A 21,297-nucleotide genomic window follows, 5' to 3' on the forward strand; every position below is an offset into this window, starting at 1 on the left:
CCAACCTTGTTAAGTAGATAGAGACTAACATACAACTGATACAGTATGGGCATCGCGAGAGGGAGTGGGCCCTTTTCCTGTCTTTGATTCCCTAAACAACACTATTACTGGTGTTTGTGTTAAGCCTTTCAACGTCTAGTCTTTATCAATTTATCAGAGACGTGATCATCAACAAATAAGTACCTTTCTGAATGAGGACTCGATCCAGTGAAATAGGCTTTCATATAAACTTCTACTACAGTACCATGATGTCTGCGTCTGGCAGATGCTTCCAGGAATGGAGTCATATTGGAGGTGGTGTGGTGTGAGGGTAGGGGGGGGTTACAGCGCGGTCTCCTTCAGGTCGTTGAGGTTTGGCATCCTGGTGCGGGAGGCTCGGGTAAAGGTGGGTCCGTTCTGCCCCGGTTTGATGCCCAGCTGTTCGGGGGTGAACTGAGCGCCCTCCGCGCGCTGTAAAGCGGACACGTGCCAGCTGGACTCGATCTGTCCGGGGAGGGGGTAGCTGGCTTTGCGGCTCTTAGCCTGGGCGGAGCTGCTCACCCCGGGGTGCCCCCTGCTTTCGCCGTGCCCTCGACCCTCGGAGTAGCCTGCTTTTGAGGAGGGCTGGGGGGGGTTGGGGAGTGGGGCTTGGAAGCGCAGGTCTGGAGGAGGAGGAGGAGGAGGCTGTCCTTGATTTGAGGAAGAAGGGGAGAGGTGAAGGAGCCTGCGGAGTGACTTAAGTGGTTGACTCTGTTAGGAGAGAAAGAGATACAGTTGATGAGGGATCTTAAAGTAGAAGGCTTCTATATTTTTGTGTCATGAAAAGACCAAACCCAACTGTGTGTTTGTTTGTCTCTCATTACTCAATACTTTCCTACCCTGTTTGTGTTCATTCCTACTGAAGACATAAATGTAGAAATAATTATTGCAGGCATAGTATACATCATGAGCATGACGTGAAGGTGTGTCTACAAGGCCAATTCCAGTTGGGGGCTATAAGGAGCTGTAATGGATTTGGATGGGCCTTAACATCCCACCCACCTTCTTTATTATTATTTATTTGATTTCATTTCATTTGACTCTATTCAAGAATCAATCAGATTAAAACTATTACCATGCAATAAATATAAGTTGTGCACACAACTATTTGTATGCAAATAATATATTTGTGGACATTCACATATCATAGTATGCATACAGTGTTGTGGTTTTCATTGAAAAATACCTTCTTTGCCACACTTCCTGGCGACAACCCCTGTATTTCTGAATATAAAACCTCTGTGTGCAAAGATTTTTAACATGTCATAGGATATTATATTTGCACTTGAAGTGTTAGATGCAAAACCACTTTGTATGACCTCACCCACAAATAGCTTTTATGAGACTTAAATAACATGACACAAAATGTATGTCGTAATACATTTTCTTTAATGACACTAAGGGGCTGTTTGGGTTAGAAAACAACATGGCATTAAAATAAGGTAATTTTTGTGATGATCGTAAAACAAATCCAAACTAAAGTCTCCAGTATGTAGACTACATACCTGAGAGTGGGAGTCCACTGGTTTGTCTGGAGGCCAGTCACTCACTCTCTCTCTCTCCCTCCCTCTTTCCCTCTCTCTTTCCCTTTCTCTCTCTCTCTCCCGTTCTCTCTCTCTCTCTCGGTCTCGGTCCCGGCTCTGTTCCCGCTCCCGGTCTCGGGATCGCTCGCGGTTTTTCCTCCGGCTTCCATGGTGAGAGGATGACTTGGAGCTCCGCTGCAGGGACAGGTGTTCTTGTCCATTACCAGGAACCTGACGTTTCAGAAACAAAAATACAGCGACATTATTAGTAGTTAATCAAAATATTTACTTCATGTAAATGTTTATTCTCTTCACGGCGGGGTTACCACACTCATATTCACAACACAACACTTCTCACTCAAATCACATGTCAAATCCCGGTAGGTTCATGCACCCCTCTGGCAGTACCAGACAAAGCACAAGGAGGTGGTGATGGTGATTAATGATGACTTCATACAAAAGGTTTGTGTCTGAGTGTGTTTTTCACAAACTATAATATACAGTACGGCTGCATCTAAGGATTATTTTTCAATATCAATTAATCTGCTGATTTTTTATTAATAGATTAATCGTTAAATAATTCATGGACATCACAATATCCCAGAAGTCAAGTTGAAGTATTCAAATGTCTTGTTTTGTCTGATCAACAGTTAAAAAATAAAATTACATTTACAATATAAAACAACAACAAAACAGCAAATTCTCTTATATTATTATATTATATATAATATTTGGCTTTTTAATTGATAATTGACTTAAACGATTATTCAATTATCAAGTAGTTAGATAAGAAGAAGTGCTCTAGAGGGGCGGGTCCAGATGGATTTTGTTACCTATGGACAGAACCAGGCTAGCTTTTACCCCGTTTCCCCTCTTTGTGCTAGGCTAAGCTAAGCTAAGCTAAGCTAACTGTCTGTAGCTTCATATTTAATGATCCGACATGAGACTGTCATCAACCTTCTCATCAAACCCTCGGCAAGTAAGCGATGAAGCACATTTCCCAAAATGTCAAACAATTTCTTTCTTCAGCACAGTACGGAGTCCATAAACGTCTGCAGCATGAGTTTGGATAGGTGGGGAAATGTGCTTATGCATGTGTTGAATATGTTCATGACCCTCACATGATACACTGATGTTTTATTTGAAAAGAATGAGTCTCGACGTGCAGAAGTGTTGGCCTCAAAACAAACAGCACACATGTCCCCCAATGCAACGTGAATACAAGGTGACAGCATTTGACACACATTATAGCACGGAGATAATGGATGTGCACAGACACTGTGCAGTATTAGACTCAAAATGCATTTGAAATCCTTTCAATTTGGAATATTTCTCAGTCAATCAATCATCAATCATGAAGTGCTTGAGAAGATTTCAAACCAGGTCATTCTGGTGAGTGCAATGCGAGTTAACATGCAGCCGTAGTGTTGGGGTTAGATTACTGGTGAGGCAGGGTAGGGCGCGGGAGGCTGGTGTTGTACCATAGGCGAGGCGACTACAGGTAGGACTTTGACAGCTGAGTTGTGCTTTAAGCTATTCTTAGAGCTAAAGAGGGGGAAAAGACTTTTCTTGATGCTGGGGTTCCTCCCGTCCTCCATGTCCGTCTGTGGAGCAGAAGACGCACAGCCACAACTCTCAACACAAAATTTCTGACAGCAAACAGAAAAAAACAACAGCACCTGATCTTCAACTATCTCAATAAATACAACTTAACAATAGATACAGAAAGACGAATCAACAATAGCAACAATTTGATTGTTAAGATAAAAGAGAAAACAGAGAGAGTGGAAATTCTGACCTGGACCTGAGATCTGATTTATTACTTGTGTCTTATTTTTGTAATTTTGGAAATAATTTTTATCTGTTATAATAACATTGTGCTATTCAAAGTAATTGACATAGCGGCATCACGACATGATCCGACAGGTTGTAAACAACCAACATTTGTTGCCAGGTTATCTGTCTAAACTACTTTGCATGGCCATTTTATCAGAAAGTTTTTGATAGTTTGGATATTTCTGCCTACATGTTTCAAATGTATTTTATATGTTGTATGTAGGGTACTACACAAGAAGGTTAGTCTGGGGACAACCTTTACCCACAGGAATGTGTAGAATCTATTATGAGTTTGGGTACAACTTTCACAGAGAGGAATTGGAGCCAGGAATGTGGGAATCTATTAGGAGCACGTGCCATAAAAGGTGTAGTTTAAGAGTAAACTGTTGCACTGAAATAGATAGCTTGAAGCGTGTGAGGACAAAAAAAGTATAAAGGAGGAGTTATTCTGATGTTCGTGGAGACACTATGGGTACATGCTCTTAGGAGGGTGTACACATGGTTATCTTCCTTTCTAGGAGAAACCTTGGCATATACATTTGGTGCATGTCAACTGTTCTCTCTTTCATGAAAGTATGTTTGTTTGTTGTGAATAAAGCTGCATTAGTCTGAATTCATTGTACTCAGCATTTGTTCAGTCTCCATCTCATTTCCAGATATTTCCCAGATATCAGTTTTGTTAAACTCTTCGCTTCATTTAGATGAAAACTTGTCATGTGAAGGTGCACAACTTAGTTTAGTATAGCAGGTCAATGTTGAGGTAGGAAGCTGGTCTGTAAACTGTGACATTTTTCTACAGTTTTGGAAATAATTTTACAGATCATGTTCGCAACGACTAGCCCTAGGACCTCAAAACTCTGTCACTCTGTCACTGAGTGATGAAGTTCCATCATTGGTCAGAGTGAATGTGATGACGTGAGTGTTGGCCATTGGCCATTGCCCTTTCAAAATGTATTGGCAAAGGCTTTTACCTCTGCTATTGCCCATCAATCAGTTGATTAGCTTCCTTAATACAAGGTTGGTGTTGCTGCCGCCACTTGTGTTAACCGTTTTAAAGCACAGGCAGATGAACAGCACACTACAATGTGTGTGTGTGTGTGTGTGTGTGTGTGTGTGTGTGTGTGTGTGTGTGTGTGTATGCCTGCCTGCCTGCCTGCTCCTCTCTGTCGCTCTCCCTTCAGACACAAATGAATGTGTGGAATAAGTAGTCCTTTGTAATTTAGAAGAAAAAAAAAAACAATCACAAACCGCAGTGACACTCGGTTATATCTACATAAATATAATGGATCGGCAAGTTTTTATATTTTATCATTATCATTATCATAGTCATTATGTAAAAAACAGGGGAATAGAAACTCCAGGAGAACAGTAGGCGATAGAAAGGAAAATCAAAAGTGTTGGCTAGCAAGGAATGCATATTTGATTATTTATCAGAATCAGATCATTTATATCATATATAATGTCTTCTCTATGGTTTATAATAGATTATCAGTGCGTTTTCTTGCAGGATTCGCAGATGGCTCGTGGAGCTCTGTGGCACAGTGTGTGCTGTATGAACATCACAATGGCTAAACATGGACGCCGAAAGGAAGCGGGCGATGCTTCTCATCAGGTGTGCAGTTAAAGATACTTATACAAGAAAAAGTAGTAGGCCTGCTCATGAAGAAAGGGAAATAGAACCATCTAAAAGTAGCGCAAGGAAATGATCCCAGTGGAACTTCACTATTAGTTTCCAGAGGAGATATTAACGGTGGACCGATGAGAGCAGAGAAGAAATAACAGTAAATCTGCGAGGTGGTAGTAAATGTAGTGTAGGTTTTTAGTTTGTCCATGAATAAATGCTGCAGATCTTCAATACCAACAATTGAGGCTGTGGTTTATAATTGTCATGGGGTAAAACCTCAGTGTGGTCTGTTTAACAAAGTAACATTAATTACACAATAACACTTTAGATGAGTTATCAGAACAATAACTTGTTGATAACAGCATGATTACATTGAAAAATAGTCCTCAATTATTTGTCTTGAATGTATCTTTACCATGTCATGTGATATGCTACTTCAGTACACGGCAAACAAATATTACTGGGACCACTTCAAATGAAAATTTAATATCTATATTCACATTATAGACACCACCACTATCTAGCCCTGTAACAATTTGGCCACAATTAAGCACGTAGACCATACATGGTCCAGCCATACAGTATACAAGGCTTTGAACTAGTTTACAATCTGTCTGATCGTCTGACTGCTCATGCTTCTTGGCCCATCACACTTCATGTGTCGCCATGTTTCCAGAATTTAGTAGTTAACTTGATGAGTGCAATGTTATTATTACCAACAGGAATGATAGCAGAAACTATGAAAACTGGACCCACAAACCAGAATTACCCTTTAAAGGTCCAGTGTGTAACGTGTTTAGTTGTTCATTATCAAAATCTGTGTTGCCTGTTCACAAAATTGTCCTTTTTCATGAATATTTACCATCACCATCAATTCCAAGTATTCATTTTGACTTGAAATTTTATATTTGCATTCGCATGAACTGGGGTAGACGGTAGATTCATGCGCCATCTTGAAATACGTTAGCCAGTTTTCACTGTCACATGATAAACTCACAGGTGCTGCTAATGCTGCTAATGTAGCTTCCCGGCAAGTTTGAAGAAGGAAACATGGAGGACCACACATATTCATAATCCTAATTTCAGGCACAGGAGTTTTCTTCTTCGCCCAGAAAATGAAAAAGGATATTGAAAAGAGCAAGAGACCGGCTTTTTGAAGCGTGAAGGCTAACGTAGCTGTAATACGTACTTTGAACTGCGTGGCGCGAGAGAGTTGATTGCGATATATATGATCTCAACGCTAGATGGGAGAAATTCCTACACATTGGACCTTTAACACACTTGGTGGTTAATAATACACAGGCTCTGCCCTCTACTGGACTCTATTGGACGTTCCTATCTAGAACGCATGCTCGGGATTGGACAGGAGTATTACCTATACAATCCATTAGAGGCCTGTGCTTATAGAACTAGGGTTATAATACATAACCTTTGTGTATTTACACAGTAAGTCAGGCCAGAAGAAACTGATGCTACAGATAATTATTTTCAAATGAAAAACCTTCTGATTTACTCCACATTAGAATAAACTTTATAAACAAGGAAACAACACATTGAACCAAAGGATATATATGGATGAAATGACTTAAATGATCTTACTATTTGTGTCTTCTTTTTTTTCTTTTTAATGGCTCTGAAGAAGCCTTGTTTTTCCTTCTCTTTGGCAGGCTCTGGAGGATTCATGACCATTGCTTCTGCAGCGTTCCTACGTGGCAAAAGTGGAAAAATTGTTGATATGACTTATGTTAGTAAATACAAAGAAATTAAAATCACAGCACACTGAGGTTTTAAAATCATAGATTGTGTAAAGAAACACCAAAGTAATTGTTTCTTGTTCACTTAATATTAGATGTGCACTGTTATGGTTCATCAAAAGAAAGGAATTTTTTTTTCAATTAAATGACAATGTTACATACTTGACAACATGATTTTGTTGTTTACTTTCACCTTGTACAATCTAATAGATCTTAACTAGTGTTGTGACAGACCTTGTGTGACAGTGCAGAGAGGAAAATTGGTGAGGTAGTTTTAGAGACACTAATCTTCATCATTACATACTACTTCTAAGGTCAAAGCACGTTGCATAGAAGCTCAGTTCCAAACAGTTTAGAAAAGCATCTGTGCTGGGAAGACCTGTAAAGTTTTACAACTATAAATGTGGACACATCAAACTCTAGTTTCCTTTAAACAACCTTGAATGTACATCTACAACCTGATCTCATGGGAAGGCGTATAAATAGCACGGCACTTTTAAGGACATTTTGCGTGTCATGACTATGCATTTTAAGCTTTTTGCATGTCATTTAACGCCCCATTCTCATTTCCATCGCGTCAGTTTTAAACACGTGGTTAAGGCTGTGAAATCAAACAAAACCATTTGGTTAGGTTTAGGAAAAGATCATGGTTTGGCTTAAAATAAGTATGTTTGTTACGTACATTTAGTTATGTACATAAGTTAGGTAGTCAAGCTAAAAAAAAGTCAACATTGATTTTTGGTTTCACATGGGACACGAACAGCATCCTCCTCCCTAGCGGACTTTGTTGCTCTTTAAGCCACGTCATAATTTAGTTAGTAGAGATTAAATGGTATATGAAATGACACGGGAAAAAGAAGAAAAAAAACTTTGTTATAACACACTTGAGAAATTGGGGTGAATTGTTATTGATACACTATTTGGTGATACCAGGATGAAATGTATTGTATTGTAATGCTGCCTGAAGTCACCATCAAGGAAAATGCCATTCCTGTTCAAAAACTAAATTCTCACCAGTCAAAAGCCGTCTGGCGTTTGGAGTGGTTGACCATGGCAACAGGGTCTCCGGGTACAACAGGTATGACGGGCCCTCGACCCTGCCCAACGCCGTCATGGAAAGAGGAGGAGTTGTCTGGTCTGGGGGAAGGGACTGAGGAGACACAGGGGTGAGAGACAATTATTAAAAGGGTATATCTCTGCAGATTTTACTTAGGTGTGTTTTTTTAAAGACAATCTGCCTTGGATGTTATTAATCTGTGATGTCTGTCTTGTATATTAAAGCCCAAGTTGATATCTACGCCTCTTTTAATTACGTAGTTCTCCCTGTATAATTGTTAAACACAATGTAAAATGGCAAGTGTAGAAAGATACACTTGTTCCTTGATTCTAAAACCAGATATTTTCAATTCATCTGTCAGAAACCCCAACATTTTGTGTCAAATGAAAGTTATCCATATAGGTAAATACACCACTAAATAAATAAAGAAGCCCAGAAATGCTTTAAACCAGGGGTCTTCGAAGTTTTTTAAGCCAAGGACCCCTTAACTGAAAGAGAGATGGAGTATATTGTATATTGTATAAAATGAAGTTGCAGTTATTAAACTGGGCCTACAATAAAGGCTTAAGGCCGCCCTCGACGTTATTATTTATAAAATCATGCCACAATTATTAGGCTTTTTTGCATAGAATACTAAGCTATTAAAATAGCCTAATAATTGTGGCATGATTTTATAAATCATACATGTGGCACAGTGAATCCTTAGGATACACTGTATTTGTGGATGGCCTAAGTGACACCTTACCTATAGGCCAGTAAGCCTATCATCAGTGGGAATTTATATTTGCTAATAATATGTTAGATTCATGTTAAGACATTTACATTTTTGAAAAAAAAAAATAAATAAAGATTAATTTAGAGGCCCCCCTGCATTGACTCTGAGGACCCCCTAGGGGTTGAAGATCTCTGCTTTAAACCTGTCCTTTTTGGTTCGTTTTTTTTCCCGTCTTGGTTTATAAGACTCATTGGTTTATACATGGCTGCTTACTGTCCCCAGGGTAAAAAATAACAATAGATGTACAAGCATATACATACACATATATTCTTCATATATATATATATATATATATATATATATATATATATATATATATATATATATGTGTAAATATATACACAATACATATACAGCATATTTTATTATATTTTTTTTAAATAATATTTATGTGTATTTTTATGTTGCCTTGTATTTCTTTTACATCTTGTGTTATTGTCTAATCATGTAAATCATTTTGAATCGCTATACAAATAAATGTGCCTTGCCTAAATAATTTCCTTTTCTGATGCCACACTACACACAGTTTGTCGCTTAGTGATTACTGTTCCTTACCTCGGTAGAAGCTGCCTACTCTCCGAGGCATGGACTCAGTGAAGATCATCCGGTTCTCCTTGGAGGAACCTCCATCCTCGCCATGAGGGTCATGATACATGGCAACCTAAGAAACACACACATCATGCAGACGCACAAATACACACATGGGCACAGGACCATACAAAGTTCCTCAGTATCGTCATATTTGTGATTGATAATCTCATATAATATCACTTAATTTCTTATCGTTAGCTATCACATGTTTTGCTGGCTCACATCACAAGACAATCGGGACAATCTTAGAGCTTTTCAGTGAGGTTACATTTATACCAGCGACAACGTGCGGTGAAGCTGTAGAAACAGAAAAAGCTATGGAAACCAGCGGTCAGAAGAGCTACTGTCTGTGTTCCTTGAACTGGTTGGAGGAAGTGAGGAGTCAGGGGGTCGGACCTCGTTTTTTGAGCGCTGTGTATGAAAAGCAGGAGTGTTGTCCCTCGTAGAGTCTTTGATGGGGACACAAGGGTGGCTCATGTCATTAGGGGACTGCTCGCTCTGTTGAGAAGACGGACAGGCGCAGGTCAAAGCAGACTGGGCAAGCAGTATGAAGCAGTGGCAATGATAATGTGAGACAGTGACAGTCCCTGCACACACGCATTAAGTCCTGAAATACCCACACATTTTCAATACATGTGTTAAAGAAAAGATTCACCCTTAGACACTCATACATGTCAGGAAATGTGGTATTTATTCATTTTTTAAGATTATTTTTGGGGCTTTAATTGATAGGACAGCTGTAGACAGGAAAGGAGGGAGAGAGTGGGGGAAGACATGCAGCAGAGGGTCCCTAGTTGCCTTGGTACTTGGGGCACACGCTCAACCAGGTGAGCTACCAGGGCGCAACGTGGTATTTATTTTTGTGTATGCACCCAATTTTTCTCCTGCTTCAGTAATTTCCAACATTTCTCAGATTTACTTTCAATAATTTCTAAAGTAAACGGCATTACTTTGTCACACACTGTACTGTTGGTGAAGAGACTGAGTTAAAATGGCAGGTTATAGTGAAAAAAAGTAACAATTGGCGCCGAACTCCTGCGGGCCACAATGTCAGCTGTGTATTTATGCCTCTTGTCTTGTTCTTAGGTCCATTACTTGCAATTGGCCTTTAATCAATCGATCAGTAGTATTTACATAGTTTTCCTTTCTAACTTTGTGGGTCCTGATCCTGAACTACACTAATGTCCTCTTGGAATATGTGTTAGCTCATGTGTTAGTGTTAATATGGTAGTAGATTCCGTTTCACATGTCATGTGTCTCTCTGTCTTATTTATAGCGTCAAATTATAACAGACGTTATCTTAGGACACTTTCCAGATGGAGTAGGTCTGGACCACACTCTATAATTTACAGAGATCCAACATTTCCCCCAAGAACATGCATTTGGTGTGACAGCGGCGAGGAAAAACAGGGAGAAACCTCCGAACCTGGCACTTGGTGGGCGACTATTTGCCTCGACCGTTTGGGGGGGGCAAAGAGAGAGAGAGAGAGAGAGAGAGAGAGAGAGAGAGAGAGAGAGAGATGCACAGCAACTACAATAATGCCTAACTATAATAATTATAGAAATATGACTCATAATAATTAGCAGTGGGTACAATGGAATGACATGACGTACAGTGGCAATTATGGCTAATAATAATAATACTAGTAGTAGTGGTGGGCTTTGAGCAGGACCACGCCAGCTGCCGCCACGATACCAGTGCCATCACGATCCAAAGAAATCTGGGAGGCGAGAAAGCACAAGGACTCCGGGAAGGACGCTAGGTTAGTACCATGCATTAATGGGAGAGAGAGAGGAGGAGAGAGAAGCTCAGTGTGTCGTAGAAAGTCCTTCAGCAGTCAACCTATAGCAGCATAACTATAAGGGCTGGTTTTATAAGCTTTATCAAAGAGTACAGTTTTATGCTTACTCTTAAAAGTCCCATGACATTGTGCTCTTTGGATGCTTTTATATAGACCTTAGTGGTCCCCTAATACTGTATCTGAAGTCTCTTTCCCGAAATTCAGCCTTATGACCTCATAAGGAGCAAGATTCCAAATCGGCCCATCTGAGCTTTCATTTTCTCAAAGGCAGAGCAAGATACCCAGGGCTCGGTTTACACCTATCGCCATTTCTAGCCACTGGGGGACCATAGGCAGACTGGGGGAATGCATATTAATGTTAAAAAAAACTCATAAAGTGAAATCTTCATGCCGTGGGACCTTTAAATGTGGAGACGGTACCTGCCTTCCAACCAAAACTTGAAGCTGGTTCCACAGGAGAGGAGCTTGGTAGTTGAAGGCTCTGGCTCCCATTCTACTTTTGGAGACTCTAGGAAACACAAGTAACTTTACATTCTTGGAGCACAGTGTTCTATTGGGGCAATATGGTACTCTTTAACATATGATGGTGCATGACCATTTACCCATATTTTCTTATTTAAAAATATGTATTTTTTCCCCCTGTACATTTTAATGTTGGTTTAAAACCATCTCTACAATGACAGATATGTAATTTTGGCAGAGAATACTAAATCTGAATACTAAATCTACAGGACTAAATACTTTATGTATTTTTTGCCTTAAAAATAGTTATAAAAAAAGTGTTCTGTATATTATAGTATATTCAGTCTAAATTCCATCATAATCATTCTTAAACAGACACTTGATGTCTTTAAATTACTGAAAACATCAGACCTCAAGAGTTTTCAGTGTAAGACATCATGTGTTTTTTTAAAGCGCCCATATTGTGCTCATTTTCAGGTTCATAACTGTATTTTAAGGTTGTACCAGAATAGGTTTACATGGTTTAATTTTCAAAAAACACCATATTTTTGTTGTACTGCACAGCTCTCTCTCACTGGTGCAGATCCTCTTTTTAATAGGTTTCTGTTTTAGCTACAGAGTGAGACCTCTTTTCATCTTCTTCTTCTGTACTATCTTTGATTGCACTCACACATGTGCAGTAGCTCAGATGTAGATCATGTCAGCTAGCTAACTCTAGAGACAGTAAAAGAGAACCTGTTTCTCCAACTTTGGTCAGTTACAAGGCAGGATTAGCTGGGAGACTTCTAAATGAGGGCGCACATGTAAGTAGTTCTTTTGTAGATTATGGTGAACTTGTGTGTGTTGTAGCAGTGCTTTGCTATTGAGAACGACGTAGCATGCAAGCGTTAGCATTAGCTAGTTGCTGTTATTGTAGTTGCTGTTGTGGTTAGCCAGCTCATTTCGGACTGTGACGTCACAGTCCGAGCCGATTTTGAACAGCTTACCAGGAGACTGAAGGCAGGACACATTCAGAAATAGTTTCTCACTCAAAACAGCATGGATGGATTTTTTTCAAAGTTGGTATGTGTGTGGAAGCACCAGAGACACAAAAGAACACCCCAAATCCCAGAAAAAAGTGTTTTTTTCATAATATGGGCACTTTAAGGATGAGCTGTGTTGCATTTTTGTATTTTTGTCTTAGGTGTATACTGTATGTATCCTGACTAAAATGTTTTTTAAGAACAACACTATATTGGCCCAAAATTGTAGCCCTGGTAGTCATGAATTGTCTACATTTGGCTTTTTGTTGAAAAATAATCATCATCATATGATATAATTGACCCTTTTTTTTTTTTTTTTTTTTTTTTTACAGTTTTAGTGTCAGTATATTAGGGTGAATGTTTCCTTTAACTACCACCACACTCACTGGACTGTCTGCCACTAACCCTCGTCATGTCATCAGTGCAGTCCTCTCTCGAAGAGCTCACTGAGTGTCCGGTGAGGGTGGTCCGGTGCTGCAGTTGGGGGGAGAGGAGCTGCAGGCTACTGGCACGTGTCGGTATCGCGTTCCCCGGTGGAGGCAAGCCGGCCATGCCACCCTCGATCCCGTGTGGTCGATGACGCTCCCTCCTCACGTACATGGAGTGGCGTTGAGGCCGTTGCTGAGATGAGAAGGGTGAGGTGTAGCCCAGGCCGTAATGATAAGACTCATGTGGGGAAGGCAGAGTGTGAGTGGAGGGCATCCCTGCTCCTCCCGGGTCTAAGAGCTCCGGAGCACCAGCCTCCTCTGAAGAACAGCGAAAAGATCAAAGTCATTAGAGCTTCAGGTAATGATTATTTTCATTATTGATTAATCTGCTATTTTGTTTGATCAATTGTTCAATCTATAAACTGTGTAAAAAATGCCCATGACCAGTGTGACATCTTCAAATACTTTCTTTTTTTCAACCAAAAGTCAAAAACCTAAAGTATTTAATTTACAGACATATAAAACAGAAAAAGACAAATTTACTTCCATGATTAATCAATCATCATATTGTTGTCAAATATGTTTCTGTAGATTGACTCATCTATTAAACAGCAAATAATGTCAGCACTACATGTCAGTAGTAAGTTGTCATTTGTTAAATGACAGCCAGTATAATTACTGTAACAATTACACTAACAGATAACACATTTGGAACTGTGATAACACATCATAACGCTGACGACATTATTTATGACAATGTAGATTAGAACTAGTTCCTGAAGATGCCCTGTTACAGAAAACTCTTATGATTTTGTATGGTTCCCAGCCAAAAGACTGGAAATGTGTTTGTTTGCCTTCTTTTAAACTAGCTATACAATTGCTGGATAGAACTGTCTCTGGTGATAAGTTCAACAGTGGGTGGGGAGATCTAGTGCGTGATGTACTGGATTTAAATACTTTGAAAGACCTTGAATAATATTGAAAAAGAGGCTGGTTGAAGCCTAAAACCAAAGTCAAATTTCCATTCTTAGTTCAGTGGACAATGAAGTTGAAGTTTGTTGAATACAAATTTGACTCTTAAACCTACCTGGTGCTAAAGGTTTATGTCTGGATTTGTGTCTGGATGAGGAGTCCAGTGTGCTGCTCTCCATGCGGACGTTGCCGCTGCTACGAGAGGCGGGGCTGTGCCCGGAACGGTCACTGTGTCGAGTTGAGGGGCTGCCTGAAGGGGCATTGAGGTCCAAACAGCTGGCAGGGAAGAACCGGGCCCCGGGTCCCACCCCTGCTGTCGTGTTAGAGTTTGGGTCATCTTGATGGATTCGACCGTCGCTGAGGTTCCCTACAGATTTTGCATCACTCAGCCCGCTGTGGCTCTTGGACAGGCTGAGATAAGAGGCTGAACTCTTAGAAGAGGAGGACATGGATCCGTGGGCGGAGTCGGCCATACTGTGGGTATGTCGGCCATGTTGCTTCTCTGCTCCAGACTGCAGTGTGTTGGTCTTGCCTTCTAGGAAGGTGTGGCGGCCGGCCTGCTGCTGTTGCTGCTGCTGCTGTTGCTGCTGCTGCTGCTGCTGCTGCTGCTGCTGAGAGCGAGAGGAGTTGGGTTTGCTGTGGCCGTACTTCGCCCCGTGTCCCTGGTCCTGCAGCTTTGGGGAGGGTCCCAAGCTGAAATCAAACTCTGTCTTGCCTTTGGCTTCTTTGGGACTGAGGAGGTGTGGCAAGTTGTTGTTAGCCAGGTCTTTGTTGGATGAGACAGAACGATTGAGGGTCTGGGACATGTACTGGGCCTTGGGGTGGAGCGTAGGACTTAAACTGGTTGGGGACGGTTTGTTACCGTTGAGGAAACTCTTGTTGCCAAGGTGATGGAGGTCACCATGGCGAGGGAGGCTGGAACATTCTTTGCTGTTGGAGCGGCGGCTCGTGCTTTTAGTGTGACTTCTGGAGGGACAGATGACACTTTCATTATATTAGGCTTCATCTTAAAGTCCTAATCTTTGGGAATGTTGCACAAACTTGCACTAAAAATTATTTCCTCAGTTCTCTTTCCAACAATCCCACTACTGCTTGAACTGTTCAGTCTCTAAAAAACTCTCTTAAATTAAAATAAATCATTGGATGGAACATCTTCTCTCAGGAAACAATGCTTGTGTCAAGAAGCCATGATTGCAGCCATTATAGCAAATTGCTATGATTTATTCACTTCAAAACAGAGAATAGTCAGGACAAAAAGTGTGAACTGCTTTGAATCAAGTGCCACCTAAAAGTCATGTTGTGTTTTTACAAAAAATCCTGATGGCATATCTTCTAAATATTCTAAATGTAATAATGAAAGATATATTTAAAGGAGGAGCAAGTCTTTGTAAAAAACAGATTATTCCCCCCACAGAGAATCAGTTCCCCACGCATGGACGGTAATAATTTATGCAAAAAAACACAGATGCAGATTTCACTCACTGTCACTATTGCTTGCATTTAAGTTGTTCCTCTCAGAACTACAGCTCTCTGTGGATGCTCTAGCCGGTGAATTAGGGTCCCAGCTTGGGTTGGGTGATATGATGACTGCATGTAGAAGCTATGACAGAAAGTAAAATGAAAGGAGTCTGACCTTGTGGGAACTGTGTTCTCTCCATGATGGTGTGTTTTCCTCTTGGAGGAGCGCGGTGGGTTGGGAGATGCCGGAGAAGGCCTCTCTCTCTCTGCCTGCCTCAGAGGCTGGAAGGCCGGATGGTTCAAACTCTGCTCTGTCAGATAACGCTCAGTCGGGTTTAACAGCAACAGGTTCTGAGGGGAAAAGATGTGCATATGTTTATCAATACAAATATTAACTATTGACAAAGGTTAATAGTAATATAAGAGATAGATTAAGGATGGATAAGACATCATGTCCATGTAAATTCCTTGATATAGATTTTGAGTATTTTTACCTTCATCAGATCCAACATCAAACCACTCAAGATGCCTTGGTACCTTCTCTCCAAAGTCTGAGGATGAGTAACTGAGGGAAACTGACACACACACACACACACACACACACACACACACACACACACACACACACACACACACACACACACACACACATCAAATCCGTATCAAAACGGAACTTTTGTGTGCATTGAAAATTACTATTAAGATTTCCAACATACAGTAGATGTTCCTGACAGTAAAAACTTTATCTGAATCTCTGAATTAAACTAAATATCATGAGTCATAGCAATCCACTCAGTCATTGTACTGGGAACACTGCCACAAGAGAGAGAGAGAGAGAGAGAGAGAGAGAGAGAGAGATGTTCCTGACAGTAAAAACTTTATCTCAGTTCAAATCACACAGAAATCTATCACTGGATCACACTAAACAAACTACCAAATTTCGCTCTCTTGAAACGCACGCTTGCACACACACACACACACACACACACACACACACACACACACACACACACACACACACAGTCCTGCTTTGGCCTTCTGGGACATTTTCTCTTGCTGCTAAACTGAATCTCATGAGTCATAGCAATCCACTCAGTCATGGTACTGGGAATACTGCCACAACAGAGAGAGAGAGAGAGAGAGAGAGAGAGAGAGAGAGAGAGAGAGAGAGAGAGAGAGAGAGCTGGATGGGGAGAGGAGGTAAAAACAGAGAGGAGGAGGAGAAAAAAGAAGCAAAGAAGAGAATAGAAAGGATGAAAGAGAAATATTTCCTACTCTGATTCCATGAAAGCGAGGGTTGTTGTAGAAAAGTTTCATCTGCTCTGCAGGAAGTGTCCCCAAAACCTTTTGAATGGTGAAGAGCTGGCGGTAAATACAATGAAACAGCATCACAGTTAATAGTGTGACAGTAGATTTCATTCGTTCACCAACAAGACTCTATTATTATGATTATATGATGAATGCAAGTCTAATATTTATTCTCCTTTTAGCTCTGTTTTGCCCTCCACCAAATCCTAAAGGAGATATAATTGTCCCTTTAGCTGCTAAATGCTCCATTATGTTGCGACTTACACACCTTTCCTGTCCAGGATTATTCACAAAACTAAAATGTCTATTTTATTACATTAGAAAGAAAATGTTTCAATGTCAAATTGGCTCTTCTTTAGTTACAAACGAATGTATTTATTTTATTTGAACAACAGTTAAACTCCCTACCAAAGATATGAGATAAAGAAAAGCTACAAATTCTCAGTGGAGAAGCTAGGATCTACACATACTTGCGTTTGATCGTTGATTTATTTTCAGCCTACTGACTAATGGACTACTTGTTTCATCACCAACCTGATCTATCTCACTTTCCCCTGGAAACAAGGGCTGTCCGTCACTCAGCTCCCCGAGGATACACCCCACCGACCACATGTCCACGGCCTTTCCATAGGGAGCCCTGAGATGGAAAAAGAGACCAAATATTATTTAGAGATGAGGTGATGATGGTGCTTAGGATGATGTTTTAAGTGGTGGTGGTGCAGAGAAACAAAAGAATAAATGCTGTGTTTCTGATGGAGACGCTCATAAAGAAGATGGTCATTTCTGAGGGAACGGAGCTGAGGAGTATGGTGAGAAATGGTGAGAGATCTGGCAGCAGAGAAGCAGAGGAGTTGTGGTGTTGGAGGGAGAGAGTATTTGAGTGGGCGGCATTCAAACGCCGTCTCAATAAATGTTCCAGGGCATTTACTAAATCAGGCTACAGCAGTGAGGCTAGATGACGTTCAGCTGTCTCCAAAGCTACAATGGACATTCTATGCAGCAAAAAGCATCAAGAACAACATGAGAATCAAAAACAACTGCGAAACAGAAATTTGGTCTCGTGGTTCGGTGTGTGCTAATGTGTAATAAAATGTGTCCATATTGTGGAAGCACTCTTTTTGGGGAAAAGAGTAACAAGTGCTTCCCCTGTAATCTGATAAAAAAGGTGAACATGGAAATTATTATCGGAGTGTCTATTTGCACCCCCGGTATGAATAGCCTCGACCACACAGCTGAGCTATTCACACCCTGTGACATAACAACAAAAACACGTTGCTCGCGTGCACCGAAATCATGGCGGATGTTCATCTTCCATGACCGCAGAAACTGGCATATTAGGAAAGTTTTGTCTCTAAAGTTTATAACAATTTAATTTCTAGCGGAAAATGGATAGGCCTACTACAGTTGCGCTTTCTGTCTTCAGTGAAAGCATACAACCGTTAGTTTGTTAGGTAGTACCTATTTTTTGTATACAGTATGGTTACCTAGACACCGAGGCTTGAAGACACCAAGTGGTAAACAGTTGTATAACATTCAGTAAGGATTGCTAGGTGAGTGGTTAGAACACTGACCTTTGGTCTGGGAGACTGGAGTTTGATTCCCTGGTGAGGTGATCTTGTTTTTTCCATTTTGGATTGGATAATTTGCATGCAATTGCGCAAGTCAGGGCCCGCGGACGCAACATTTTTTTGCAGGGTGGTAGGGGAAGACTCATGAATATGCCTGCTCTGGTTGGGTTGGTTAGGTTTAGGCAAGAGGAGTGGGATTGGTTATGGTTAGGGTAAGAATGTCAGGGTGATAATATTCCAAAAAGGTGATTACATGAGTAGTATGGATAACTGTGTGTAAATATATGCCAAGGTACTGTAAATGCACAGGGGTGCAAATAGCATACATTGATATTTGTACCAGACGGGGTATTAATAGAACACATTGCTGTGTGCACTGGCGGGGTAAAAATAGCATTTCACCAGGGTACGAATAACACTTCTAATTGCACCAGGATACAAATAGCATACACTGCTAATTGTACCAGGGGTGCAAATAGCCTCACCCAATTATTATACAAAATGGTTTATGGGACTGGAACCTTGTGCACAAAGCCGCACAAAAATAATATAGCTTTTAAATAATAATAATAATAATAATAATGATAATTATAATAAATAAAACAAAATTAACAAAATAATAGAAATACAATATTACATTGACTTAACTTACACGTTGTTTGGGGTCCAATAGACTTTGTGATCCTTTTCATATCAACAACCCTCCAAATACAGTGGATCCATTTTAAGAGATCAATTTAATAAAATACAGTATATCTTTCATGTTGTGTAATTTTATTGAGGCTGAAACTCTTATGAATTAATTGGAAGCTATTTTGATATTTAATTAATGGTGACTTTGAATTTTTTAGATTAACTGACGTTTTAAGTGTTCCTCTATAAGGGCTGCTCGATTATGGCAAAAGTCATAATCACAATTATTTAACATAATTACTCATTAACTTTGGAAACATCGTGCATTTATTTAACTTAAAAAAATGCTTTGGTCTTTGGTCTCAGTTTGTAATGACTGACACACTAGTGGGTCGCTTTAGTGACAGTTTATTTGGTATTAATTTAATTCCTCAATGTTTTCTCTATCGCTTACTTTCATTCAGTCATGGTAGGCCATTGACTCAATTAAAGTTTTTAGTTCCACAGCTATGCTACCTTACATAATAATTATTCTAATGACTTCTTCGCAGTGAGTTTGACAAATTTAGAATTTGGGAAATGAAAGCACTGGTATTGGATCGGTATTCTACTGATATCCTGAATTTAGGTATTGGAAACGGTATTGGGAGTGAAAGTGATGAATCACTGTGTCCCTGTCTGATACAATCTTACATAAAAACTGGTGCTATGATAAGATAAAAACATAAATGCAGAGAATCATTTGTGACTTGATTTGTAACCCTAACAGAATGTGCCCCTTTCTCTTTCTCACTACATCTCCTACACACACTTAACAAACACACACACACACACACACACACACACACACACACACACACACACACACACACACACACACACACACACACACACACACACACACAAAGACACACACACAGACTCACCCCAGCAGCAGCTCAGGCGAGCGGTACCACCTTGTAGCCACATACTCAGTGTAATTGGCATCTGTCCCTTCAGACAGGTTACGAGCAAAACCTGAGCCAGACATGAAAATTAATAAATCCCATAGATAGTGATACAGTATTTTAGACATGCAGTACTCTGTGATAAATGGCTCATTAGTAAGAACAATGTGCAATCAACACTCAAATTGTTTGGACAGCTACAGTAACGACATGGCCATCATCCCATGTGACCAGACTCTAATTAGTTATGTCACTGCAGGCGGGCTGAGACGGGGCTTTAGAACTGGTGTACCGAGAGTCCATTTTAAGCTTGAAAAATCACAATAAACAGAATGCCAACTCCAACAGTGAATAACAAACAAATCTCACCCCAGCTGACTCTGTAGGATTGCTTCAGCCAATTATGCAGAGCTAAGTGACTGTGTGACTTTGCAAATACACAAATGTAGTATATACCTGGGAAACTATAAAATGACAGAACTATGCTATATCAATACAATGTATTCCTACTTTACAGGGGAAACAGGTGCCTAACATTAACCTGACTTTCTTCAAATGTAACTCTAGCAGATAAATTGTGATAACAACCCCCGGAGTACGTTTTCTAGAGCTGGTTGGCTGCTTCCCAGTGGCAGAATTGATCCTTACAATTTACAAGGTGACACATCAATGGTGGGATTTTTCACAGAAACCGAACTGGCAAAACTGAAATCACAGATTAACTGCAAAAAAATCACATAAATTTGACAGCATTTGGATGAATCTCCACATACAGCAGAATGTCTAATAAATCACCAGTTAAAGCTGATTCAGTCTCTTAAACAAATACATAGATTTTTACGAGCAATTACGTTTATTTGACAAGGCAAACATGCAAGAGACTGTACGGTTTTACTGCATGGCACATGTAAATCTCAGCAACTCAACGGGACAATATGGCTGCTGTAACGAAACAGAAGGAGAAGACCAAAGACTCACCAAAGTCACAGAGTTTGAGAACATCCTCCGAGCTTATGAGGAGGTTCTCCGGCTTGATATCTGGAACGGAGAGGCAGACAAAAGCCAATCCACTGTTATGAAACATAACGTAAATACACAACAACCCAATTTTTGTATGTGATTTTGAAAGTCTGAGACTTAACAGCAGGCTAAGTGACATTGATGTAGAGACATAAATAAATAAAGATAAACTCCACACCTCTGTGTACAATCTCATTCGTGTGACACCAGTTGATGGCTTTGATGAGCTGGTAGATGTAGCTGCGGACTTTATCAGGCGGTGCACCGTTGGGCAGTTCCTCTAATAGCTCCAGCATGTTCTGCAAACCACAAGGAAAATCTAGGATGAGTGGCTGCAGGTTTTGGGTAAAAAAGTGCTTAACAATATGAAAGTTGTTGATCTTTGTCCTGGATCATTGTTACAGTGGGCGATCCTCTTCCTGGTCTTTTCTTTTTAAACCCTCACCAGGGCAGCGAGAGGGGACACCATGCTAAAGTGACTGGAGTACAGTATGAAAAT

General features: G+C 40.3%; 1 protein-coding gene across 1 annotated transcript in view; it reads right to left on the bottom strand.

Moving 5' to 3' along the window:
• Positions 1–321: 321 nt before the first annotated feature.
• cdkl5 (cyclin dependent kinase like 5) overlaps positions 322–21,297 on the bottom strand; it is a 39,330-nt gene continuing 18,354 nt past the window's right edge. Inside the window, exons 5-19 of the mRNA XM_028582857.1 lie at positions 20,977–21,097; positions 20,757–20,816; positions 19,758–19,848; positions 17,165–17,267; positions 16,598–16,684; positions 15,817–15,897; positions 15,498–15,673; positions 13,980–14,830; positions 12,870–13,210; positions 9,575–9,676; positions 9,143–9,248; positions 7,770–7,905; positions 6,601–6,706; positions 1,569–1,772; positions 322–729 (exon numbers count right to left, since the gene is read on the bottom strand). Of these exons, the coding sequence (XP_028438658.1) occupies positions 322–729; positions 1,569–1,772; positions 6,601–6,706; positions 7,770–7,905; positions 9,143–9,248; positions 9,575–9,676; positions 12,870–13,210; positions 13,980–14,830; positions 15,498–15,673; positions 15,817–15,897; positions 16,598–16,684; positions 17,165–17,267; positions 19,758–19,848; positions 20,757–20,816; positions 20,977–21,097 (2,973 nt within the window). The remainder of the gene's footprint in view (positions 730–1,568; positions 1,773–6,600; positions 6,707–7,769; positions 7,906–9,142; positions 9,249–9,574; positions 9,677–12,869; positions 13,211–13,979; positions 14,831–15,497; positions 15,674–15,816; positions 15,898–16,597; positions 16,685–17,164; positions 17,268–19,757; positions 19,849–20,756; positions 20,817–20,976; positions 21,098–21,297) is intronic.

This window comes from Perca flavescens, chromosome 1 (assembly GCF_004354835.1).
Source record: "Perca flavescens isolate YP-PL-M2 chromosome 1, PFLA_1.0, whole genome shotgun sequence".
Taxonomy (NCBI): domain Eukaryota; kingdom Metazoa; phylum Chordata; class Actinopteri; order Perciformes; family Percidae; genus Perca; species Perca flavescens.